The sequence below is a fragment of the Sus scrofa genome, chromosome 16 (assembly GCF_054392235.1).
Source record: "Sus scrofa isolate SSC_HxYL_T2T_F1_AM1 chromosome 16, Sscrofa_HxYL_maternal_Yorkshire_Landrace_v2.0, whole genome shotgun sequence".
In the NCBI taxonomy this organism is placed as follows: Eukaryota; Metazoa; Chordata; class Mammalia; order Artiodactyla; family Suidae; genus Sus; species Sus scrofa.
The window spans coordinates 60,976,784-61,004,530 of record NC_139398.1 but is presented as its reverse complement, the minus strand read 5'-3'; the positions used below and the strand labels follow the sequence as shown (position 1 = coordinate 61,004,530).

At 36.9% G+C, this 27,747-nt stretch overlaps 2 protein-coding genes across 4 annotated transcripts in view; one reads left to right on the top strand and one right to left on the bottom strand.

The window, feature by feature from the left end:
• TNPO1 (transportin 1) overlaps window positions 1–16,026 on the bottom strand; it is a 102,876-nt gene extending 86,850 nt beyond the window's left edge. For all 3 annotated transcript variants that reach the window (XR_014831497.1, XM_085002424.1, XM_021076714.2), the window contains exon 1: window positions 15,951–16,026. Coding sequence is in view for 1 of the 3 variants with exons in the window: in XM_021076714.2 (XP_020932373.2) it covers window positions 15,951–15,965 (15 nt within the window). In the remaining 2 variants the exon portion in view is untranslated. The remainder of the gene's footprint in view (window positions 1–15,950) is intronic.
• Window positions 16,027–16,122: 96 nt separating this feature from the next.
• The window catches only part of ZNF366 (zinc finger protein 366), a 404,477-nt gene continuing 392,852 nt past the window's right edge, over window positions 16,123–27,747 (top strand). Inside the window, exon 1 of the mRNA XM_085002432.1 lies at window positions 16,123–16,604. The gene's annotated coding sequence lies outside the window, so the exon portion shown is untranslated. The remainder of the gene's footprint in view (window positions 16,605–27,747) is intronic.

The following is a 27,747-nucleotide window of genomic DNA, read 5'->3' as shown; positions in this document are numbered from 1 at the left end:
AGTGATTAAGACTGGAAGGAAACAATGGAAAGCCAGCAGTGTATTAGGATGCTAAGATTATGGGTACTTCTTTTCTACTTAAAAACTTTTCAGTATTGTGGTTATCTTTATATTGAAAATAAATAATAAAAACCTCCAACAGTAACTGTATGAAGTCAAAATAAGGCAGGGCAAAAGATTGCAGAAAATATACCCACACTATGGTTTGATGCTTGCTACTCACAATGATGAAGAATTGTCAACAAGCTTAAATTTACCCTTCTGCTTTTTAAGAAGGTGTAAAAAAAAATAGTTTAGCAAGGTTTTAGTAAAAAATGCTTAAAAGTTATGGTACTTAAGTGGTTAAGTTTTAGTTATGGAAAAGTGATGCATTTGCAACAACCTTTTCCCAGATTATGTCATTAAAATGGGTAGACACAAACAAGAAGTGCTGGGAAGGGTGTGGAGAAAAGGGAATGCTACTACACTGTTGGTGGGAATGTAAATTGGTGCAACCACTGTGGAAAACAGTATGGAGATTCACAGAAAACTAAAAATAGAATTACCATTTGATCCAACAATCCCACTCCTGGGCATCCATCCACAGAAAACCATGACTCGAAAAGACTCATGTATTCCAATGTTCATTGCAGCACTATATACAACAGCCAAGACACAGAAACAACCTAAATGTCCATCAACAGAGGAGTGGATGAAGAAGATGTGGTACATATACACACTGGAATATTACTCAGCCATTAAAAGGAAAGAAAGAAAGGCATTTGCAGCAACATGGATGGACCTATAAATTAACATGCTAAATGAAGTCAGTCAAACAATGAGAGACTGACATCAAATGCTATCACTTACATGTGGAATCTAAGAAAAGGACACAATGAACTTCTTTGCAGAACAGATACTGACTCACAAACCTTGAAAAACTTACGGTTTCCAAATGAGACAGGCTGCAGGGTGGGAGGATGCAATGAGGATATGGGATGGAAATGCTATAAAATTTGGTTATGATGATTGTTGTACAACAATAAATATAATAAAATTCATTGAGTAATAAAAAAATGGGTAGACAATGGTATGAAGATAGTATTGAAATAAAAGTAACTATAGTAAGGGGAAAAAAAAAGATTCAACTTTTAGAAAGCAAAAGAACTGTACAAAAAGATTACACGATAAAATAGTAAATGAAAACTGTTCAGGATTAAGAATATAGAATTAAAAATTGTTTTATGATCCCAGAGACCTAGCCTCAGAGAAAGGCCATCCTGAAAATTAGAACAGAGGTTTTACTGTTCATTATATAATGGGAATTATTTATAGATTCTACACTTGCGATTAGTTTATTATGGTGTTAATACCTTATATGTATGGAAATAATCTTTAATAATGCTATAATAACATATTAACATTAAGACATTTGAAGATACACAGAAATAGTAAGACTATCACAAAATTTAAAATACCAAAATTTTTAATATAAAAATATTGCAAGCATCTCCTATCAATTTCCTAATTTTTCAAAACATCAAAGCATATTTTGGAAGTAGCATTTAAGAAAAAAAATCAACAGTATAATTAAACTATAATTAACTTTAAGATAGAAATCCAACAAAAATGTAAAAGCCAAAAGCAAATTAAAATGAATTTTAGCTTAGAAAAGAGGGTCTATTCTCCTATAAGTTCTGGAGACTTCTGTACTAGTAAGTTCTATTGATTCCCTCAATAATAACAATAAATATTTTCAGCAAAAATTACTTACTAATGAATAAGACATTTTTGACTGCAGAAATAAATGAACATCACAAGTTAAATTTGTCATTTAGCATACGCTGAACTTTAAAAGGTTGGAGTTACAGTACTTTTCATTTTACTAGTTATTTGTATCATATACTATTCCACTCTCTTAAAATAAATCATAAACCATTTAAGTAATTTAAAGTTAAGATCTTTGGAAAACAGTAAATGAAAACTGTTCATTTAAGATAAAAAAATTATATCAGAATCTTCAATAGATTCTTCTTAACCTATTTCTCTTCCTAAAGAAGTTAATGTAATAATAACTAAGATGGGGTGGGAAAAAATATGCTTATAAATTACCATAACTTGACACTAATGGTATAGCTCTGTGTCTATTAAGTTTGAGTTAGACGTCATCCATGATCATATATGTATAACTGGTAGCCACAGGAGTCTAACAAACTGCCTCAAAATTACACATTATTTCTATTATACTAAACTGATTCTTAGAAAAATAAATTCATTTATTATGAAACAAATTTTTCCTAAGTCATTTTCATGGAGTAGGACTGGGGAAACAGAAAGCAAAATCTTTGTCTTAAGTCACATAATATTTCAATTTTAAGAAAAAAAAGCCATACAGCCACTAATGTCTAGTAGTTAATAAAATATAGTCTCCAGTCAGTCAGTCTTCATTACACATTCTTATAGGAGTAACATGCATATTCTAGAAGGAAGAAACTCCAGAAATTAAATCAATAAGCCAACAATTACTTGGCATTTGTATGTACTGGATTATATAGCTGGAAACTCCAAATACAATAAAAGTCTGGAAAGAGAGGGATGAACTAGGAAATTCCTAAGATTCCACAATGAACTTCTTTGCAGAACAGATACTGACTCACAGACTTTGAAAAATATGGTTTCCAATTGAGACAGGTTAGGCGGTGGGAGGATGCAATGAGGGTTTGGGATAGAAATGATGTAAAATTTGGTTGTGACGATTGCTGTACACATATAAACGTAATAAAATTAATTTTAAAAAAGGAGAAAAAGTCAACGATTCAATATGTGGCTAGGTATTTAATGAATTTGACTTAAAAGCATTTGAGATGTACAGGAGTTTGTCTTTTTTAAACAAATGATGATTCCCAAATGATAATTTTATCTGAAATCACAATTTTGTCCGTTGCTGAGCAATTTAAACTCTACTAGAATCTCATTGGAGTGTGAATGTGTAGATTCTGCTATACAAATAAAAAATTCCTGCTATGTACCTGATCAGCAAGTACAACACCAACAAAAAAGCCTCTAGCCCACTAGGATGTAAGGTTAAAAAAAAGCTAGGGTTTTTATTAAAGCCTTTTCCTTTTTATGCCTCAGCTTTTTATTTTTCTATTGGTTCTTAAGCTTCCCCATCAAATTTCTACATTAAAGCCTAAACTACTATTGCACTCTCTTGATTCTGAACTTACATTTTTCACACTAAGACAAGACTCCAGAAAAATCTCCTACCTGTACAGTTTCTCCATTGTTTCATCCTTGGCCTATGGTGGGGGTGGTGGCAGGGGAGGGAAGGATATTTCAAAAGGTGACACAGACACTTAAATCCCTCAGCCAGTGTAACTTCATGGGGCTTTACGACAAACAGCCTCCTACCACAGTCTTCTGTGCCGTGACAAGCCAAATAACACCAGGAAAAAAGGGGTGTCAGACATCTGGGGCTCTTGTCTCAGCTCTTCTCTGCACGAAGAACTGGATGGAGAATCCTTTCCAAATCATTTACACTCATTTGGTTCCCAATTTATAAAGCAACTACAGGCCATGTTCCTTTCACCTTCTAGAAGTAAAACTTTTAGTCAGTGATGAGACTGGCCATATTCTACATACACAAGCCAGCCTTACTTTTGTTTACACATGCTACTGAAATTCTCCAAGCCTTCAGAGAAACTTGTACTCAACTCAATTGTTCAAGTATAGTTCTGGGACTACGTAAACTACCTGAGTGAGAGTTTCATACCATTTGATTCTTTCAGCAAATACTTGGGCTCCTATGAAAGGGCACAGTACTATGCCAGGCTTAGTCATTTCTTATAAAAGTCACATTCAATAGTAAGAACAATCTTTAGTTGAAAATTAGTTGAAAATGTTACACACAAAAAAATGTTTGTCGTAGTCTTTACCCATTATCTTCCCAAAATTATGTAACAGAAAACTGTGTAAAATATTATTGAACTAAAATTCCAATGCAACATTCCAATTCTTGCTCTGGAGCACTTGTAGTTTCAACGATTCATTGTTTAATGCCCTTTTTTCCTAAATTAAATCTCTTAGTATTTTCTTCTAAAGGTTTGACAAGTAGTATTTTATGAGATGAAACAAACTCTTCTTGAAACAGATCAGGACTCTTTAGTCCATGACCATATAATGCCAACTAAACTTTACTAAAAAATAATTAACCCAAGTACTTTATTTTACCTTTTTAAAAGTTCAGCACCAGTAACTCCGAAAACATATCATTTATGTCTAAGTCTGGTAAATTTTACATATAAAGTTTAAATATCTTCACTTTTCTTGTTCTTCATTCTATCCTAACACTCATCAAGGTGACTATTACACTCTGATCCACCATAAACAAAGAATTATAATCCATATATAGAAATTTAAAATTATCCTTTTAATATAAGAATCACTGCCTCAGATGTATATATTTACCCATTTCAAATAAGGAATTTCAGATGTTTCCATGAAATACATGGGAGGCACTGTCGAACAGCGCTTAAGAGTACAAACCCTGGAGTTCCTTGGCTTTACTTTGAGTCCTTGCTCTGTCACTTATTAGTCATAGAGAGAATAATTAGCCTATGATCTATCTATAAAGTGAGATAATTAATAGTATATCTATCTCATGGGGTCGTTGAAAGGATTAAATGGCAGTCTCAATAAATATACTTCTCTTTGTCTAAAAAAGATGACAACAACGAAAAGTAATACAAAATCCTAGACTGGATCCCGTACTGGAAGAAAAAAATTTATAAAGGATGTTACTGGGACAAGTGAGAAAACTGTAATAGTGATTGTAAAAAACTAAATTCTCTGAATTTGGTAACTATATGTAGTTTCAGGAAAAAAAAAATCCTGGCTTTTAAGATATACATAGCTATGAAGGGACAAGATATATGCAATCTACTCTCAAATGATCAAAAAATAGTAATTATACGGCGGGGAGAATGTGGTAAAATGTTAAAAATCGGTGGATCCATATAAAGTGTATATGGGAATTTTCTCAATTATTCTCACAGCTTTTCTCTGTTTAAAATTATTTTAAAATACCTTAAAAAACCAGCTTTGACTCTGTTTATCCTCCACTACTACTCAATTTCTCCACTCCCTTTCATTCACAGAAACATCTCGAAAGTTGTATACAGTCAACATCTCCCCCTCTCCACTCCACTCCACTGAGACTGAGATTTTCTTGCTGCCAAACCCAATGATTTCCTCTTGGCCTCATCTTAACTTCTCCACACTGCTGAAAACAGGCAATGGCTTTTTCACCTCAGCCTGTGCCATCATATCTCCCTGGTTTTCCTTTTATTTCACTGGCTGCTCTTTTTCAGTCTCCCTTGCTGGCTCCCCCATCCCTAAATATCCTAGGCACCTTTCTCAGTCTACATAATCTCATCCAGTTTGTGCCACTGAATAGCTCTCTGAGTTCCAGACTCGAGTATCCAACTTGTGTGTGTGTGTGTGTGTGTGTGTGTGTGTGTGTGTGTGTGTGTGTGTGTGTGCGCGCGCGCGCTTTTTAGGGCCGCACCCACAGCATATGGAAGTTCCCAGGCTAGGGGTGGAATTGGAGCTGCAGCCGCAGGCCTAGACTACAGCCACAGCAATGCAGGATCCAAGCCTTGTCTGTGGCCTACACTACAGTTCATGGGAATGCCAGATCCTTAACCCAATGAGGGAGACCAGGGAATGAACCCACATCCTCATGGATCTTAGTTGGGTTAATTAACCACTAAGCCACGAAGCGAACTCCCCCAACGTTTTCTAAGACATATTCACTTGTTTGCTAAATGGGTATCTCACACTTGGCTGGCTAAAACAGAACTTTTGCTTCTTTTGCCCACCCCACTCAAATCCGTTCCTCCTCCTGCTATCTATTACCACTAAATGCCACTAGAACAAAGACAAAGCAGCAAAAATGATCAAGTTAAAACTGCAATTAAATCATGTCTTCTCCCCATTAAAACCTTCCAATAATTTCTCGACACACATAAAAGTACAACCTCTTACTCTTACCATAGCCTACAAAATCGTACCTCATGTGGGCTCCTGTCTATCTCTGCCAACTAATCTCCTAGCAGACTCTGTCCTCTTTTTCCACTGTTCCACATTGGTTTTCTTGCAGTTCCCTGATGATTTACACTTTTTCCTACTCTAGAGTCTTACTTTTGCTTGTTCTTTCCTCAAATACTCATGCTGCCTACTCTTCCTCATTCAGACTGCTGGCCAAATATGACCTTTAAAAAAGGCAATGTTCTCTTTCCTCTCTCTCCACTCCATTAGTCTCTACTTCTTCTCATTGCTTTAGTTACTACCTATTTTCCCCCTTCTCTACATTAACAGAATCTTTAAATGAAAAATTAACGTTATTGCTTCTCATTATATTAAAAAGTAAATACAGATGAAAATTCATGCTTCCTTCAAGTATCTCTCCTAATCCTGACCTCCTCCAAATATTCACTTGATGTGTATCCTTATAGAGCTGTTTATTGTGCATTTAAAAACATGTTTCTGTCAAAACGGTTTTATTTCCATTCCGTAAGAAGTCATTCAAAATAAGCCTTAACTTTCCTACTCATTATATATGGCTCTATTAGATCACTAACTGCAGTACAGTTTACTGATAAACACAACTTATAAATTTACACTATTATAAGCAATTCATTCATTGAACAAATATTTATGGAGTATCTACTATATTCTTGACACTGTTCTAGTTGCTGCATACAGAACAATAAAACAATGATTTTTGACCTCGTGGAGCTTACATTCTTGTGGGAGGAGAAAGACAACAAACAGAATATTTAATGCTATTCTCTCGGCAAGGGCCCAGACAAATAATTCTGGACTTTGCAGACCACATTCAGGCCAAATACTAAGAAGACATCTGTTGTATATTCTTTGTTTTTTGTTTTACAACCCTTAAAAAACGTTCTTAGCTCACAGACTGTACAAAAATGGGTCACAGAACAATGGAGCTCTAGCTTGCTGCCCCCTGATACAGTGTGCTAGACAGATAGATGGTGGTATGTGTTATGTACAAAGTGAAAAGGAATCCAGGGTAAGGGGGATGGAAGGGGCAAGATGCAGTATTAAACAGGGTGTTTAGAGAATGTGAGATCTGAGCAAAAACCTCGAGGTAAGGCCAGTGAGCAAGGAGGGAGAGTGGTAGTAGGGAATGAGGTCAGGGAGGTAAGGAGAAAGAGGAATGGGTTGGGCAGATTATGCAGAGCTCTTTAAACTATTCTAAGAACTAGATTTTCTCTGAATGAAAGGGGGAGCTTTGGATATAGAAGTGACAGGGACTATCTTAAGCTGTAAAAGGTTTGCTCTGACGACCACAGCGCAGGAAGACTGCTGGGATGGGACAGAATACAACAGGGAGAACAGGTAATAACCTATTCAAGCAATCCAAAGAGATATGATGGTAGTGGCTTAGACCAGGGTGGTGGTAGTGGAGAGGGTGAAGCATGGTAAGATTCTGGATGTATTTTGATGATATAGAAAGACAAGTTGTCCTGAAGGAATGAATTTAATGATAGTCTTTAATGGATTTAAAGATTTAAAGAAAAAACAAAATCAAGATTTAAAGAAAAAGCAAGGAGATCCTGCTGAATAGCATTGAGAACTATGTCTAGATACTCATGTTGCAACAGAAGAAAGGGTGGGGGAAAAACTGTAATTGTAATGTATACATGTAAGGATAACCTGACCCCCTTGCTGTACAGTGGGAAAATAAAAAAAATAAATAAATAAATAAATAAAAAGAAAAAGCAAAGCAATTCCAGTATTTTTTAGCCGAGGTACTTGGAGGATGGAGTTGCCACTGACAGACTGAAATGGAGAAATCTATGGGTGGAGCAGGTACTGGCCAGGAAGCTTAGGAGTTCAGTTTTGGATGAGCTAAGTTTGAGGTCTATTATTAGACATTTAGGTAGATGCTGAATAGACAGCTGAACATAGTAAGAATGAGGGAGAGAAAGTAGAGGTTTAAATTTGGGCATTGCTAGCATTTAGATGGCATTTTTTAAAGCCATGAGACTGAAGGAGATTATCAACAATGTGAGCACAGACTCGAAAAACAAAAAACAAGAACAAGGACTGAGCCCTGGGGCTTTCCAACAAGAGGTCTGTGAGAGAAAGGCAAAGGAGAATTTGAATGAGCCAGCACTGAGGGAGGAGGTTAGGTATTCTGCAAAGCAAAGAAGAACGTGTTTCAATAGTAAGAGAAACAGCTCTGCCAAGTGTTGCTGTCATGGCACATCGAAGTTCCCAAGCTAGGGGTCGATTCCGAGCTGTAGCTGCTAGCCTGCACCACAGCTCACAGCAATGCCGGATCCTTAACCCACTGAGTGGGGTCATGGATCAAACCAGCATCCTCATGGATATTAGTTGGGTTCGTAACCGCTGAGCCACAAATGGAAACTCCCTTTTATTTATTTTTTTTAAGATGAGAGAAATAACAGCTTATCTGTTTGCTGAAAGAAATAATCCAATAAAAAAAAAAGATGTGGAAGGACAGAAGCTGAAGCTATGTCCTTGAGCAGATGATAGAAGAAAGGATGGGATCCAGTACAAAAGCAGACACAAGAGTATAAAACAGCTCATCTACGGTAACAAGTAGAAAGATAGCATGTAATGACACAGATGCTGGTCGGTGTGTGGGGCGATGGGAATGTGTGGAAGTTTTCTGATTGCTTCAGTTTTCTTAACAAAACAGGAAGCAAGGGCATGAACTGAAAGTGAGAATAGGAAAAGACATATTGGAAGTTTGAAGAAGATATGAAACAGTTATTGAGGAAAGTAGGAAAGTGAACAGACTAGGAAAATACAGTACAATCAACAGTCAGCATTAACAACTCACGTGAGGTATGTGGTCATGTGTGGTTGCGTGTTTTCTTTCAGCCACACTAAGGTACATAGGAGCACGTACAAAGAAAGTGCAGAGCTGATTTTAACCAGAGTGTCATTCTACTACACAAAAAGCGGTGGAGCTATCCAAAGGAGTGGGTTAACACGGAATTTAAACTGTAGGAAAGGAAGCAAAAACATCTGGGGAGTGAGTAGCGGAAAGAGTAATAGGATCAATGAATTGGTGATTCCACTGGGGTCAAGAGAAGGTTGGGGCTGAGATACTAACTAGAGGGAGAGAACTACTAAAACAGGAAGCGTGGTCACAGAGAAGAACACATGAGATGGCAGCCATAGAGGGATTGCATTTACTAACAGTGCAAGAGGTTACAACATTGGAAGTGAGTAAGATAAGACAGAGTAGATGGGAAGAACACTGGAGCAAAGACCACGCCTATTCTTTTTAATTTCAATATAAAAACTGAGATGCTAGTACAGAGAGGGGCAACAAGCCTGGAACTAAAATAATTGAGAAATGAGGAGGAATGACCTGAAAGTTAGCGGCTGCTAGCAATCATGAAGGCTCGTAGTTACATAATCTGATGACACAACCCCAAACTGAGGATTTTTAGGGAAAAGCGAAGAAGAACAGCAGCTAGGTTAAGACTGGATTTATGGATGATGAACTGTAAATTCCAGAGGGCACAGTAGAAGAATATGAAGAGTTGAGAAGAGATTTCAAATTAAGAGGAGATAAATATAGACCCTTTTATGATTAGGAGATGAAAGGTGGTCTGGAGGTTCTGTGGCTACTGAAAAAGATATCCTCAAGCACATATGATTCCTGATATACCCATGTTTCTCTAAGAAACCAACTGCTTACATCAAAAATGTTTTTACTTTAAAATGGCTGTACTGATTTATTTGATGTTTGAGTTTTTCTACAACCTTATCAATATACACTAGCAAATATTTATCATTTTTGCCAATGTGATGGGTAAAAAAAAAACAATTCATTTTTTTACTTTTGCATTTCCCTGTTGGTGGGGCTAAGCATTATCATGTTTATTGGCTAGCTGTTATTTCCTCTTCTGTGAATTTGCTCATTTAAGAAACAGAGTTCTCTTATTAGTTTATAACACCTAAAAATACCTATTTTTCTATTTGATTCTGCTCTTAATGATTCACACAAATCAACATTGCAAATTTCTTGTTTCAAATCTTTCAATGGCTTGGAGTTTCTGCTGTGGCACAGTGGGAGTTCCTGCTATGGCACAGTGACTTCAGTAGCTCAGGTTGGTGCAGAGGCACAGACTCAATCCTTGGCCCAGCGCAGTGGGTTAAGGATCCAGTAGTGTCACAGCTGTGATGCAGGTTGCAGCTTAGATTCAATCCTTGGCCTGGGAACTTCCTTCCATATGTCTCAAGTGTGGCCATAAGAACAAACAAACAAAAACACAATATTAGGTGGCTCATGCTCGGGCAACACAAAGCTTAGTAGGTATCTCTTACTGAAATCCTTCCACTACATACTAGAGATTCTCTACTTAGAAGCCCACAGATCAAATCTGGTCATACCTATGTTTCCACATTGTTTATGACTGCTTTTGTACTACAATGGCTGAGTTGGTTTGGTCTATAAAACAGAAATACTAACTGTAGGGTCCTTCACAGAAATAATTTGTGAACTCCTTCTCTATGCTTTTTAGGGCTCCTAACCTTCTCAGTTTCAAGAACACAGTAGGTCTTTATCTTAGCTGACACTCTCTGAAGTATTGTTCCTACTCCTCCTAAATGCCCAAGCCATTTCTCCCACTCTTACAGAATCTACTACTATTCTAGTCCTCCTGGGTGTCTTCTCAGATTTATATCATAAAAACTGTACCTACACTTCACTGCACTCTTTTGTTTACAAATCTCTCTCTACCCTGATACCTAAATCTCTTGAAGGGACAATCTCAGCACTAAAATGCTTACTGAATGAATAAACAGCACACGAAGTCCTTCATAATTTGCCATCATTCTCATCATTTTCCTATGTTCTTGCTAAAATAAACTACATTTTCATTTTTTACACTTCGTTATTTTTCAAAAACATTATTTCTAATGCCAGTATAATGACCAATGTTTTATATTCATTTATTCACAATTTTGGTGGATACCACCATTCCCTAATCATTTATTTGCAGTGTTCACAATTTGCTAAAGTATTTCTCTCTCCTAATTTGTTCCCTAGTAAAAACAAAAGTAACGGAATCTTCATCTTTCTGGGTCTTTTCTTCTATGGTAAGACACTCTTGCATCTGAGGATTCAGGGACTTCACTGATAATACTTTTACTAATGGCTTCAGAATGCTTCAAAGTCAATTATAAAACGCAACTTAATTTTTTTTTGGGGGGGCTTTAGTTTTTGGTATAAAATTTATCTCACACACCTGTTGGTAGTCTCCTTAACTAGAACACCTCAATTTTTTTTCCTTCTTATTTTTCTATTAAGACTTTATTTTTCTTTGCCAGGGATTTCACTAAACATAGTTTTCAATTTAGTTATTTAATGAGCCTTTGTCACTTCTCTTACACCCAAATTTGATGGATTTGTTTTTTTCTCCTCTATTTGTGTTGAGGTCATTACTAAGAGTGTTTCTCCCACAAACACTTGCTGTAATCATTTTAGAAACCAGCTTTATATATTCATTACCAATTACATTTCATCCAGGTAAGGAGGGTTCTTTTTTTTTTTCTTTTTTTCCCCTTTTAAAAATATACGTGGACAGTTAAACTCTGGCTTAACTTTGTAATTTACTCATTCATTACTTCCAGCTCAGTTTCACTATCTTAATAATGTGGTCTATGAACTACCGTTAACAGATTCACTGCTATAGTGAATTATAAGACTCATAAGATTTTGTTATTGATTAAGGTATACATTATAAGATTCTGAATATGTCTACCACATAAAACTTTTCAAACAGGGAGTTCCCGTCGTAGCTCAGCGGTGAACGAATCAGACTAGGAACCATGAGGTTGTGGTGTAGGTCCCTGGCCTCACTCAGTGGGTTAAGGATCCAGCGTTGTGTGAGCTGCGGTATTGGTCACTGACCTGGCTTGGATCTGGCGTTGCTGTGGCTGTGGAGTAGGCCAGCGGCTACAGCTCCGATTAGCCCCCTAGCCTGGGAACCTCCATATGCTGCGGGTGCGGCCCTAGAAAAGACAAAAAGACTAAGGAAAAAAAAGTTTAGGAACAAAAGAGTATGAGTTTTTGTTTGTTTTTTGGCCACACCCATGGCACATGGAAGTTCCTGGGTCAGAGACTGAATCCCAGCCACAGTTGCAACCTACACCATAGCTGTTGAAGATGCTGGTTCCTTAACCCACTGTGCCCGGCTGGGGAGCAAACCCATCCACCACAGGGATAATGCCAGATCCTTAACGTGGGAACTCCCTTTTTTCTTTCTTTCTTTTTCTTTTTTTTTAAGTTTTATAATCAGGCAAATCTAGGTTCAAATCTATCCTTGAACACTCTTGAGTTCTTGGGCAAAGTACTTAGCCTATCTATACTTCAGTTCTCCAATCAGTAAAATAGAAGTAACTTCCTATAAAGTAACCTATAAGGTAACCCTATAAAGTAAGACAGGGCTATGATAATGAGCATAATATACATAAAAGTAACAATGTATGCTTAATGCCTACAAATGAGGTCTAGTGTACAAAAAAAAAAGTTAATTCACTTTCTCTTCCCTCCCGTCTCAAGTAATAAGGGCAATAAATACTGTGCTTCTCAATTTAAGTCCATTATTAAATTCTGTTAAATAAAAGCACTTTTACAATACGGACCATGAGATCTGGATGTTTGTATACTCTGACCCAACATTTTCAACTTGGTAAATCTTATAGAAATAAACTAAATCACAGAAATTGTTTTACATTCAAGGATGTTCACTGCAGTGTTTTTTATAACTTCAAACAAACAAACAAAAAGAAACCTACTGTCCAACAGCAAAATGTTTAATTATGAGAAATTCACAAAAATATCATGCAGTCATTTAAAAAGATGATGCCAAATAATTTAAGAGCATGAGAGAATGTTTATGGTGCTAGGTGAAAAAAGCAGGGATGAGAAATTCTCATATTCAAGTCTCAACTGTGGAAAACTCAAATAAGCTGAGAAAAAATATTGGAAGGAAATGTATCAAAGGGTTTACAGTAATTATCTCCTGGTCCTGATATTAGTGATTATTATTTCATGGTTGTTTTCTAAGATACCAATGTCAATGATCATGACGATGATGATAACAGGTGTTATTACTTATTAAGTATTTACTATATGCCAGGCCCAGTTCTAAAGAACTTATTAACTCATTTAATCTTCATAAGATGAGAAAATTGAGGCATAGTGAGGTTAAGTACTTTGCTCAAGGTTACAGTTAATTATGGAAGGTGTCCAGGTTTGAATCCAAGGAAGTCTGGCTCTGGAGTTCCTAACTGCTATCCCACACTGAAAAGACTTGCTTTGTTTCACAATTTTAACCATTAAAAAGGCATATGTCAATTCAAATCCTGTGATCTTTCATCTATCAGATTTCTTTCAGCTTTTTTTCAGTTCTGAGTTCAAACACTGGCTCTGCCATCAGGTGCCATTTTTTAATAATATGTAGCCCCCATTCCTGTAAAGATTCACAGCTGCATTCCTATTTCCCGTTCCGGGATCTCATTTAACCACTGAGACTCTGGAACTCTTTAACATTCTCACTTATTACACCTACTGACAGTACTTCAAAGAACTCTAGTAAGGGGATCTTGGAGCAACCACACTTGGCTTCTAGAAACCACATTAACACCAATCCATGTAATTACAGATCTACTGTTATAACCTTTGCAAACATCTGTCTTCCATTGTAAAGTTCTTACCCCCTGCAACCCAGGAGACCCCTCTTACCTGCCAACACACACCAATTATCTACCACAGCACTAACTGAATGGAACTAAGAAAGATTTCCAACACTTGGGGGATTCAACTGTCTCTGATGCTTTTGCAAGGTGGTATTATTCTCCATTGTTTTTAAAAACTTCATCAGTTAATCAATTTTCTTTTCTCAGCTTTGTCACCCTTTTGTTGGTAAACCAAACTATTTCTTAGGAATAAGATCTTTTCAGCACCAATATGTACTCAAATATCAATTCCAGGAAAATATATTCATAATTTATACCCTGGGCAATAAAAATAACTCCCACTTACTGCCGTGTTCTTCTCTGCAGTTTATATTTGATAAATTTATTGCATTACATATGTCACTTGGCTTGGCTTCCTTTATAACCAAACTCCCTTTCTTAAAAACAGTATCTGCAGAATCCAACATGGTTAAATGCAAGCAATTCTTCTAAACATAGCACATTTATATTTCAATGCAGTTCTTTTACAGTATTTAGAAAAATTGAGTTTATGAGATGGCTTTAACATAATACAAAGAAGAAAAACTAGTCATAAAAACAATGAATACAATAACAGGTGTTGATAAAGGAAATATTTACAGCCAGCGTCATATATATTTTTACCAAGATCTTATTCTGCTCACAACATATAATGATAATAAGCTTGATTACTTTAAAAATAGTTTTATAGATATTTCAGTGGAAGGAATTTAATAATTCCCTGTATATTTACAAGACAATGTAATCACATCAAGGCTGATTTGGTGGCGGTCCTTTTTAGGAAAAAATGGAGCACTAATAATTCTTTAGGTTCGCATTAAATTAGGTAAAGTAAACATCATACTGCCAAACTGTTATGCATTTATGTATTGCATAAGCTGGGAAGTAAAACAGAAATCTGCACTTTCAAGCTCATATTTTTCTTTTGCAGTTGCAAGTTTTCAACTTGGCAGAGCAATTCTCTAAGAAGAACGGGGCGCAGGACAGGGTAAAAGTGGAAAACAGAATGTTTCTAAAAAACTGAATTCGCCCCTGATTCACTCATACAACATTTATCATTCTACTATGAAAGATGTGATTAAACAAGAAAACTTAAGATGCAAAAAGAACTTCTGTTATCCTAAAAATAAGCATGTCAGCACAGCCATTTTACAACCTTACATTCAAGTACCTACTACAAGATTCAACTTGTACTTTAAAAACATCTTTCAAGTTAAAAAAAAAAAAAGCACTCTTCATACATTCATTGTCAAAATCAATTTGCGGATAGTTTCCAACTTTAAATTTCTGTATTTTTAACTGCTGAAGGGCAGAATTGATTAGTAATTGTTAAGATAACGGACTTAAACTATAAGCAATCCTTGCAAACTCCAGCTGATTTTTAAAATCAGGAAAAATAACTGGCAATTGTTCTTAAAGGAAAAAGGCCACTCCCAAAACAGGTTGATTGGGGTAGCGGGTCCGCTTTTCAGTAGCAGTTCCCTGTTGCGTGTTCGCGTGGGTGAAGTACAAAAGGGTAGAGGCGCAAAAAACAAAAAACAAAAAAAAAAAACCCAAGAAACAAAAAATAGAAACCCACGCAAACCCCTCACAGTTACAAACATTAAAATTACGTAAACATGCTGTGAGGCCGTGAGGCCCCAAGGGAGAACAATCGTCTGGAGAAAGCGACCAGGCAGCTAAGTGTGGAGGCCATGGAGTGTGCTGACCCGGGACACCCGGGCAGAGGGGCCGACGGGGACAAAGACCAGGCATCCCGGGCGGCGCCCCACTGTGCCCAGAACCGGCGGGAAGCAGTTGTTGTGGGGCAGCGACTGCGGCACCCAGGGCCCTGAAACGCCGCGGTTTAATGGTCGGGAGCAAAAGCTCCCCGGGGAACCGACCCTCTTCCTGGCGCCCCTAACGGGTTTCAGGCTCCGACCTCAAACACCTGAGGAGCCGCCGCCCGCCCCTTATCCGTATCCCGAAGGACGTCCGGGCCGCAGCTGTTGGGCTCAGAACCGCGGCGCCGCCGCCGCCGGGCTCCAAACGGCCGGGTTGACACCGGGAAGGCAGCGGGTCCACTGTCTCTCCCCGTGGCGCGTCAAGGAGCTTCCCAACAGCTTGCCTCCTCTCCCGCCCTCTAGTCCGGGACCGCGAACCCTCACGCCACCTACCCGGTCCCACACCATCCCAGAGGCCTCCGGCGTTCAGACCCTCTGCCGAAGCGGCGCTGCCTCCTGTCCCGGGCCTGAAATGGCTGCGGAACAAAGAGAATCTGGGCTTCGGCGAGCGCCGGTCCGATTGGACAGGGGGCGGGGCTCGCCGCGGGAACGTTCGGCGGCGGTCGCCTTGGCAACGGCAGTCGGGCTGGGAAAACCGCGGTCTCGGCCTGCGGGGCCTACGGACCTACGCCCGGCGGCGCGTGGCAGCGGTTTCTAAGTCTGCGCTGCGGCCTCGGGCCTGGGCCTGATGCCGGGCTCCCGCTCGCGCCCCCTGCAGCCGGCGTGCCGGCCGCAGCCTCCGGCTCACGGGAGGAGCCGCCGCGGACGCTGCTCTGCGCTGTGAGGCCTCGACCAAAATGGCCCTGTAAGTGTGGCTCCCTAGGGCTGTCGAAGGCCCTCCTAGCACGACGACCCTCCTCTAGCCTAAATTCCATACCTCAGGACCACCTCCAAAGTGACAGCCTTGCTCTGGGAGCCTATTTCACACTGAACACGCCGCATGTCCCACAAAAATACAGTTCCATCGTCGCTGGTAAAAAGCAGAAATGGCTTCAATGGATAGAGAGTGGACGGCTGCCCGCTAATATTGCAGGATAGGCTTTTGAGGTATGCTGTGTCTAACATATCAACTGCTCTGTAGGGAAAATTAAATGACTTTGAAAATTAGGTTTTACGTCTCCGGGTGTGTATTCAAATTGGAGAAGTTTCTTGCTCTTGGAAATAACAAGTACTCCTCTCCGTAACCAGCCATCATGAGAAATTAAAATGGCTTATTTTCTGAACAGAAAATAATTCAAAATGGAGAGGTAGACGTTTTTTAGAGTAATTCATAATAATGGAAGTGAATAGATAAATATCAGTTCTCTTCCCCGACATTATTCTTATAAATACATTTACTATATGAAAATTTTAAATTCGCATAGCTACATCATTATTTCCTAAGGTGATGATGCCGCTGATAGTCTTCCTCCCATGGTCAGTGTGTGTAAAAATACCGGTAGTCTTGACTGACTTTCCAACTTGCAAGTGCTGTATCTATTATGTTTTGAAAATGTGTAGTGGTTGTTGCCTTCCAGGAGTATTCTAGATAAAATTATAGCACCAATACAAGAAAGTGTTTTTTATACTAAGACATCATGTTAATAACTGTTAATTATTTTCATTTACCACAATCATTTTACAAAAGAACTACTTAAATTTTGGGTCTAGAAGGACCATTTCTATCATTAGGGAATTGAACATAGCAAAAAAAAAAAAATTTTAAATAACTAAAATGTTCATAAATATGATTTCAACATTTTCTAATGTTAATTCGATAGCAATTGAATACAAAAATGTACAGCAAAAAGAGGCTTCCCAAATAGGAGTGGATTACCAAGAAAAAAAATTAATGTAAACCTTCCTAAATGGGAGTTTAGTATAACTGAAGGGATATTTATCTAGAATATGTGTATTTATCCAAATAACAAACAGGGTTTAAATTTAGCATTTGAAAAGTTCCATCATGGTATAGGGAGCCTTGTTTTGTACAAATTGGGGTGTGTGTGGTATCTTCAACTTTACTGAAGAAAAATGACAAGAAAACTTTGTAAATGTATAAGATTAGCAAATAATGACAGATGTAAAGAACTACTGATTAAGCCATTAGTAAGAAATTCACCTGATTAATTGTTTGGAAATCGTTGAAATGAATTGATGAAAAGCAAGTATTATTTAGTGTATGTAAGAGGATTTATTGGCTAAAATCTTTTGAAAGAAAAAATATTGATTACCAAATGTTTTGAAATCGAGAGGCAAATTAAATAACCATTCTTTTATAAAATTTAAATGAAAGGGAATTAAAATTTTAATATAAATCTGCATTGAATAAAGAAATACTTAGACATGAAGCCTTTTTATCTTCTAGGTTAAATTAAAAACATCATGTTTTAAACAGTAAGTCTTCTTAACATTAACAAAGACTTATTAACAGCTTATTTTATTTTACATTTCCTGTTATTTCTTTCCTCTTGGCACAGTTAGCACATGTGATAGCAGCTACCCTGTTGTTTTCTCTTTATATCCAAATACAGTACAGCAGGGTTCATGTGGTAAAACTTTGAAGAACTGACAGTGTTTTTAATGACATACTGAAATTTAAAATAGTAAATAAACTTTGAGTGTAACCTCAAAACCTACTACAGATATCTTATATTTTAAATTTTTTATTAAAATTTATTTCTTAGGTAAAAAAAACAAATGGACCAAGATAAAACTCAAAAAATGTTAGAAATTACAAAATAGCATTAAGAGAGAAAATATAGTATAAGCTTTCACCTTGGAAGGAGGAGATGCTTATTCTGTCCGATGTAGATTGTCAAAACAAGCATGAAGCTGGGAGGCAGAGGGCCTATCTGCAGACGCTGGCTTTACCACTAGTGAACACTTTTCAGTTCCGTCTCAGTCTTTCTGAGCTTCACTTTCTTTGTCTTAAATAGGATTAAATAAGATAAAGTATATTAGGAGCTCATTAGTAGAGTGCCTGGCAGATAGAGGGCAATAAAAGATAGTATTACTAGGTATTATACATATAAAAGAGCAGATATTTGAGAAGGAGGAATGGTTATTTTTTTAAAAAGGTCTGGAAATCCAAAAGGTTACATAAATATCTTTAATAGTCAATTATTATGAGTATATAGAAACTCAGTAAGAGAAGTGAAATAATCTATTAGACACAGGCAAGCTTCTAACACAGACTACTTCTGAGAAATGTTTCCATTTTATACTTCTAGAAAGATGTGGAAATTCTCATTATATCCTTAAACACTAGGCAGTTTAAGGACTTGCCTTCCATTGAAATATCCTCAGAATGGCATTAAGGGAAAAACATTTTAAAAAGTAATCATTTAGAGAAATTTAATTCAAATATTGGAAGAGCACAGCTATGGTAAATATTCAGAAATGTGTGAATAATCTATAGGCACTTCTCATTTAAAGCAAACCCTATATATAGTTTTAACGTACAGAAAAGACACACAGGGGAATTATTATTACCTGTGAAAGGGTTAACTTCAAAGTTCCTTTAACTATTAATATCTCCTAGTGATTAAAATATGATTCTATTTATAAAAAAGTCTACTTAGAGTCCTGCTTCTGGGAAGATGGAGTAGACCTACTTTTCCCGCTTTGTCTCACTAAGTACAGCTAAAAACCTTGAACCTTACACATAAAACCAACATGATACTCTAAAAGGTGGAAAAAAGACAGACCAGCTAGGGCCCTGGAAACCCAAGGAACACAGTAATTTTCCTGGATTGTTTTTTGTTTCTTTGGAGTGTTTGTTTGTTGGTTTGTTTTGTCTCATTTGTCCCAGACTTGAAAGTGAGGAAGCTGGCAACCTGGATATGCCAATAGTGCAGACAAAAAAAGCCCCCCCCCCAATATTATTCTCTTTAGCTGAGTGACCAGTAAAGGGGCAGTGTAGCAGACAGAAAACATTTAGACAATAACTCCTATACTCCAGACAAAAGCTATGAAAAAAATTTGTGACCCCACCCCCCACCCCACCCATGCCCTGAAGGTCTGGTGGAGAGCCTAGACTTCCATCCTCACTAGGTGATGAAGTGCCCCAACTTCCGCTCCCCTCTTCTGGTGTCAGAGAAAGTTAATTAAGGAGGCAGGGCTTTCATCCCCATTAGCCAGTAATGAGAAGCTTCCCATCTTGAATGTCACTGGAGGCCAAGTGGAGAACTTGGTCTTCTCCCTCAACCTGGCAGTCAAGAGGTAGTGCCTGCTCCCCACCTCCACCTCCTCTTGCAGTGCTGTGTCAGAAAAACCAGCTAAAACAAAATATTTAAGTAAGATCTAAAATCTCATGATACCCCAAATATCTAGATTTCAATTAAAAATGAATTATCGTAGCAAGAACCAGGAAGATTTCTCAAACCTTATATAAAAAAGGCAATTAATGATAAAAACAGAATGATAAGAGATTTTAGAATATCTGACAAAACAGATGTAAAAATGCTCAATGAGCAACTTGAAACAAAAAATAGAAATCTCAGCAAAGTAATAGATGATATAAGAACCAAATTGAAATTTTAGAACTAAAAATTATAATAATCGGAATAAAAACCTAAGTGGATAGGCTTAACAACACAATGGAGGGGTAGAAGGAAAGAATCAGTGAACTCATAGATAGAACAGTAGAAATTACCCAATCTAATGATAGAAAATAGATTTTAAAAAAATGAACATAGTCTCATGGAGTTGAGTGATTATCTAACATTCGTGTCAAAAGATTTAACATTCATATATCATCAGAGCCCTGGAAGAAGAAAGAAGGTGAGGCTAAAAATACTCAAATAATGGCTGAAAACTTCTGAAATTTGACAAAAGACATAAACCTACAGATTTAAGAAGCTGGGCAAATTTTCAACAAAGTTGCCCAAACAACTAAATGAAGGAAAGATGGTTTTTCAATATATAGTGCTGGGAAAGCTGAGTGTCTACATGCAACAGAATAAAATTGGAGCCCTCCCTAATACCACATACAAAAATTAACTCAGAATGGATCGTAGAACTCATTGTAAGAGCTAAAACTGTAAAATTCTTAAAAGAAAACATGTTAGTAAATCTTTGTGACTTCAGTTAGGAAAAGACTTCTTAGATAGGACACCAAAAGCACAAACAACAAAAGAAAATACTCAATAAATTGGACTTGATCAAAATTTAAAACTTTGGTCCTTCAAAGGACTCCATCAAGAGAGAAAGTGAAAAGACTACCCTCAGAATGGGAAAAATATTTGCAAATCACATATCTGATAGGAGACTTTTTCTGGAATAAAGAACTCATACATCTCAATAATTGAAAGACAATCTAATTAGAAATGGGCAAAGGATCTGTATGTATGTTTCTATAAATAAGATATACAAATTGTCAATAGCATTTGAAAAGATACTCAACATGAAATGCACAGCAAAACAATGAGACACCACTTCATACTCTTTAAGATAGCTATGGTAAGAAGCACAGATAATAATAATTTTGGTGAGCATGTGGAGAAATTGGAACTCTCATCCATTGCTGAGGGCAGAGGGCTTGTAAAATGCTGCAGCTGGAAAACAGTTTGGATCTCTTCAATTAAACATAGAGTTACCACATCTGGAGTTCCCATTGTGGCTCAGCACGTTAAGAACCCAACATAGTGTGTATGAGGATGCAGGTTCAATCCCTGGCCTCACTCAGTGAGTTAAGGATCTGGCATTGCTGCAAGCTATGGCACAGGTTGCAGATGTGGTTTGGATCTGGTGTTGCTGTGGCTATGGTGTGGACTACGACCCCCAGCCCAGGAACTTCCATATGTCACAGGTGTGGCCATAAACAAACAAACAAACAAACAAACAAACAAACAAACAGAAACATAGAATTCATCAGCAATTCCACTTCTAATGGAGATGAAAACATATATCTACACAAACCTTGTGTGCAAATGTTCATAGCAGCATTATTCAAAAGCAGTTCAAATGTCCATCAATTTAATGAATAAAATTTAGTATATCAATACCATGGACTATTAATTGGTATTAAAAAATGAATAAAGTACTAATACATGCTACAATTTGAATGAACCTTGAAAACATTTTGCCTAGTGAAAGAAGCCAATTATAGAAGACCACATATTGTATGATTTCACTTATATGAAATAATGAGAATAGGCAAATTCACAGAGACAGAAAGTAGATTAGTGGCTTATGAGGATTGTAAGGGGGAAGTAGAGTGACTACAAATATGCATCAGGTTTCTTTTTGGGATGATGAATGCAGTCTAAAATTAGATAGTGGAGGTTGCACAACCTTCTGAATATGCTATAAAGCACTTTACAGTAAACTTTTAAAAGGTGAATTTTATGGTATATAAATTATATCTCAGGAAAGCTGTTACTTTTTTTAAAAATTACGGAGGCAAATGAAACCCAAATAGGATTAATTCCCAAAAAAATCCATGCCAAAACACATAGTTCAACATCCAAAAACTTAAAGGAAAAACCCCTGAAAGCAGGGAGCAAGAAATAATGCCTTACATAAAGGGTAATTTGAATGACAGTGAATTTCACACTAGAAACCAAGGAGGCCAAAAGGAAATAATACTGTGTTTCAAGCGCTGAAAGAAAAGAACTATCAACCCAGAATCCTATATTGAGCAAAAATACCTTTTTAGGAATGCAGGGAAAATCATGACATTCTCAGATGAAGGAAAACTCAGAGATCTTGTCACTAGCATACTTTTTCTAAAAGAATAGCTAAAAGGAAGTACTCTAAACAGAAAGGAAATTATAAAAGAAGGAATATAGGAACATTGGGAAGAAAAAACAGGATAAGTAAAAATATGGGTAAGTATAATAGGTTTCCCTTCTTCCTCTTCAGTCTTCTAAATTATGTTTGATGGTTGAAGCAAAAATTATAACGTTGTCTTATGTGATTCTAAATGTATGTAAGGAAAATATTTAAGACATAGTATTAAATTGAGAAAGTAAAGAGACATAAAAAAGGGAGATAAGTTTTCTACACTTCACCTGAACTGGTAAAATGACAATATCTGTATACTGAGATGAGTTACACATACGTAAAATATGTTTGTATCATATATAATTGTATGTAACTTATATAAAATATAATACCTAAAGCAACTGGCAAGAAAAGCTTTATAAAGAGATACTCTAAAAAACATTATAGACAAATCAATATAGAATTCAAGAAAAAAATGTGTGAGTAACCCACAGAAAGGCAGGAAAAGTACAAATTAAAAAATAGAATATACCATAAAACACTTAACAGAAAACAAGAAATAAAATGATAGTGCTAACTTATTAATTACATTAAACACAAATGGTGTGAAAACATCATTGTATTTTGTTTGGAAGACCCAAAATTATGACCCAAATATATGCTGTCTACAAGAAGCTCACTTCAAATATGATATAAAGTTGAAAGTAAAAGGAAATAAGAGCAGAAATCACTAAAATTGAAAATAGAAAAACAATAAGGCAAATCAATGGAAAAAGCTGCTTGGGGGAAAAAAAATCCGTACAATTGACAAATGTCTAGCAATACTGAAAAAGAAAGAAGACACAAATTACCAAAAACTCAGGATGAAACATGGGATATCACTACAGACCCTGCAGAAATCAGAAGGATGATAAAGGAATATGAACAACTCTGCACACATACATTTGAGAGCTTAGGTGAAATGTGCCAGTTCCTTGAAAAGTTTTAAATACCATAACTCACCAACATGAAATAGATAATTTGACTACCCTGTAACTATTAAGGAAGTTAAATTCATAATTTAAAAACTCCTCCCCAAGGAAATCTTCAGGCCCAGATGGTTTCACTGGAGAGCTTTACCAAACATTTAAAGAATTACTACCAGTTTTACATTATCTTTTTGAGAAAAAGAGAAGAGGTAGAAATACTCCCCAACTCATTTTGTGTAACTACTGTTACCCTGATACCAAAACCAAAGATAATTAAAAAACCCTACAAACAAGTATCTCTTATAGATTCAAACTCAACATAGACTCAAAAATTCTTCTTTTTTTTTTTTTTTTTTTTTTTTTTTTTTGTCTTTTGTCTCTTTTTAGAGCTGCACTTGCAGGACATGGCACATGGAGGTTCCCAGGCTAGGGATCGAACGGGAGCTGAAGCTGCCAGCCTATGCCAGAGCCATAGCAACACCAGATCCGAGCTGTGTCTGCGTCCTATACCACAGCTCACTGCACGCTGGATCCTTAACCCACTGAGCAAGGCCAGGGATGGAACCCACAACCTCATAGTTCCTAGTCGGATTCGTTTCCCCTGTGCCAAGACAGGAACTCCGACTCAAAAATTCTTAATGAAATGTTAGTAAATAAAATTCAGCATTGTATAAAAGAATTATGTACAGTGACCAGGTGGGGTTAATTCCAGGTATGCAAGGCTAATTCAGTGTTAACATCATTGGTTAACCAAGTTAACATCATTGGTAATCAAAGAAATACGAATTAAACCACAGTTAATGAGATATCACTAGACACCTATCTGAATGGCTAAAACTAAAACTAAAACTAACTAACTAACTAAATAAATAAATAAGTGACAACACCAAAATCTAATGAGGACTCAAAAGAAACTGAATCACTTATACATAGCTGTTGGGAATATAAAATGGTACAGTCCCCTCTGAAAAACAGTTTGGCACTTTCTTAAAAGACTAAATGTATGGCTATGTATGACCCAATCATTGCACTCTTGAGCATTTATCCCAGAGAAGTGAAAATTTATTTTCACACAAAACCTGTCCATGTATTTTTGTAGCAGATTTATTTGTAATAGCCCCAAGTTGGAAACAACCCAGATGTTCTTCAATGGATGAATGGTTAATTAAACTGTCATTATCATGGAATACTACTCAGCAATTAAAAAACCCACAAACTATTGATACGCACAACAACTTGGATGAATCTTTAGAGAATGATGAATGAGAAAAGTCAATCCATGGTTTCTTTTAGCAAAGTCCATTCCCTCTGTTTGATTTCCCTCTAGCCTTCTCTAGCCTATATCTTTAATTTTTCCCCCTCCATTGGATGGAAAACTTCCAGAATTAAACTGGATGTGATTTTACTATTTATGAGAGTTGTGGGATTCTAAATTAAGAAAGAATGCAAGATGCCATCAAGTTCAAAAGTCTTTTTAGGGTTGGAGGGAGAATACATCTGCATATCCTAAAAGCCAAAGAGACACAATGTCCAATCAAGTCATTGACCAGAATAAAAGACGCAGACCTCAGTGAGTAGACTAGTGCTGCTTACTAAGTGGAGTTTGGGTGCCACAATAAACAATTTGCCAAGTTGTGAAGAACCTATTGTAAACTATAAATAGGGCTCAGGATATTCCATCAGTGTTGCTGAGGAGATGCGAGTCAATGTCCTGGTTTAAAATTTCTGGCCATTATGCAGTCTCAAATAAGTTAAGAATGAAGTATATTAGTTAGGATTAGATTCAGCTACAAGTGACAGAAAACACACTGGAAGAGTCATAATTCTCAGAGGTATGGGCTCCTCCATCTTGCTACTTTTCCATTCTTAGTATGAAGCTCCTTTTTCATGGTCCAGTATGGATTCTCAGATTTCAGCTTGGCCATTTACAACCACATCGTAGCCATTGGGAAGGAGAAAAATAAGGAGGGGTGTATTTCCCTTTAAGAAAATTTCAAACAGCACTTGCACTTGTCATTAGCCAGAACTTTGTCACTTGTTGTTTGACACAAACTTAGCTTAGCATCTAGGCTTAACTCCACTCCCCCTAAAAAGTATGTTTTCCTCTCACTCCAGTCCAAGGCCTGACTCCCAGAAACTGGATTCTGTCACTCTTCTCAAAACATCTCCCATGGGCTCCAGCCATACTACCCCTCAAACATAATGAGCTCATCTCCACTTTGGCTCTCTACACTTGCTGTTTCCTCAGCTGGACTGTTGTCCTTCCAGGACTTAACACAATGATCTCTCTTACCTCTTCAGATTTCAAGTAGTCTGCTAGATATTGTTTGACCACCCTATTAAACTTCTATCTTCTTACCATGCTTAATGTTATTTGTTGCATATATAAGTATCTAAAATCCTATTCTCTATTTTTTTGAGATTGTCCATTTCTTTCACTAAAATGTGGACTCCTTTAGAGTGAGAACTTTGTCTGTTACTAACAAGCATATCTGCAGCATGAAGAGCAATGTCAGGCATAAAAGAGGTACTCAATAGTTTGTAAGTGAATAAATGGGTGAATGGGATGACTAGCTTGGTGAAATATTAAGAGAATCTAACTCCCTGGCTTTGTTTCTATGCTCACTAAGCAACTTTCTGACTATGACTTAACTTCCCACATAGGTTTGTTTACTGGAAAAACAAACATTCTAATCATATTTGGACGTGGACTGCTATTTTGATTCTTATGCATGTGTTTCCCTGCATTTTGTTAATGGGAATTTGCTGCTGAAAGGCAGATTCGCTTTTGGGTTTAAAGTCTTTCCAGGTGACCTCTGATCTTGCCATGCATCTTCTTTTGAAACAGCATTTAGCACCCCCACCCTTGGATGGTGGTAACCCTATCAAAACACTATCAAGGCAAGGCCCTGTGTGAGTCCCTGACTAGGAAGACAGCTCTGCTCCCTTTTTGAAATAGTTCTATATTTATTTTTATCTTCAACTTGTAAAACTTTTGAGGAACAAATCTATCAGGGGACACATATTGCCAGTTTACCATATACTCCCCCTCCTTCTGTACCCTCCCAATACAACTTTAGTTTTCCTTTTACATGTTTTAAAGAAGGAAGTTAAAGGTAAAGCTTTAGTTCCAGGAATATCTAGATTCAAATCCTGGCTTTGTCATCTTGGCGATGTCAGTTGACCTTTCAAATCCTTGTTTTCCTCATTTTCTTGATGAAAATATTGGTTGTATTTGCTATGCTTATAAGGGTTTTCTCATAGTGTCCAGCAAAAGGAAGAGGTCAAATAAATGCCAGCTATTTGGAATGAGTAGTAATTTTTGCCAGGTGAATTGAATATATACTGAATATATGCTAATTATACTGACACTATTAATAGTATGACAGAGGAATGCAAACTTTTTTTACTTTAAAGATGTTTATGTTTTGAGTGTTTGTGTTATACTCTACTAAAGAGGAGTTGGGCAGATTGTCTGATTCCAACAAGGCAGAAATTCTGGCAAATAGTGGCAAGACGTAGTGAGAATGCTTCCTCAAGGCATCTCAAATCAAGCTTTTTTATGGGGGGAATGTGTGAAAAACACTAAGTCTTCTGACCTCTTGGATGATTTTAAGTCAAAAAAACAAAACTTTTTCTATTGCCTGCATTCCATCCCTTTCTTTTTCTTGTATTTATTTTTGTCTCTGCCTTTCATTTCGGAACTTTCCTTAAATGTCTGGTGAGACTTGGCTCTCCATTCAGACATATTTAAGAATTAGGCACCGAAAATTTTTTTATATTATGAAAATTCTTCACAAAATTAATTTATAAATGGATCAGCAGCTTTCATAGAACAAAGACATTCTGTCCAGAAATATTAATATTCTAAACACATTGTTAAAGTAAAATTTACAGATTAAATATATATGCATATTGGAGTTAACGCTGTGGCGCAACGGGATTGGCGCATCTCTGGAGTGCTGGGACACACGTTCAATCCCCTGCCCAGCACAGTGGGTTGAGGATCTGGCATTGCCACAGCTGCAGTGTGGTTTGCTCGGATCTGATCCCTGGCCTGGGAACCCCGTATGCTGTGGGGCAGCCAAAAAAGAAAAAAATATAGATATATGTGCATGTCTTTGAAAATGAATCATCCCTTGAGACAAAAAGTGGGAATGTCTTTTCCTAACCTTTAATTTCTGCCAGAAATTTTGAGCTTATAATATCCAATCCCAGAGAATTCCACCTAGCCATGGAGATTTTCTGCTACAAAGATATTTATTCATAAATTTGAAAGCAATAAAATATTCTCATGAAGTTTTCTCATGGGACTCTGAAGTTACATGTAGGCTGGGCTGGCTCCTTTTTACCCCCCTTTCTCTGCATTTTTAGTTCAATTTTCAACTCCGTCTCTCAGCTATTACTTTTGTCCTTAGTGTTCGCTGTTGTTCTTCCTTTAAGAGTCACTAGATTGGCAGTTTGTCAAAAGATCAATTTGTGATTCCGTATGTTATGCTTTTCCTAGCACTTCT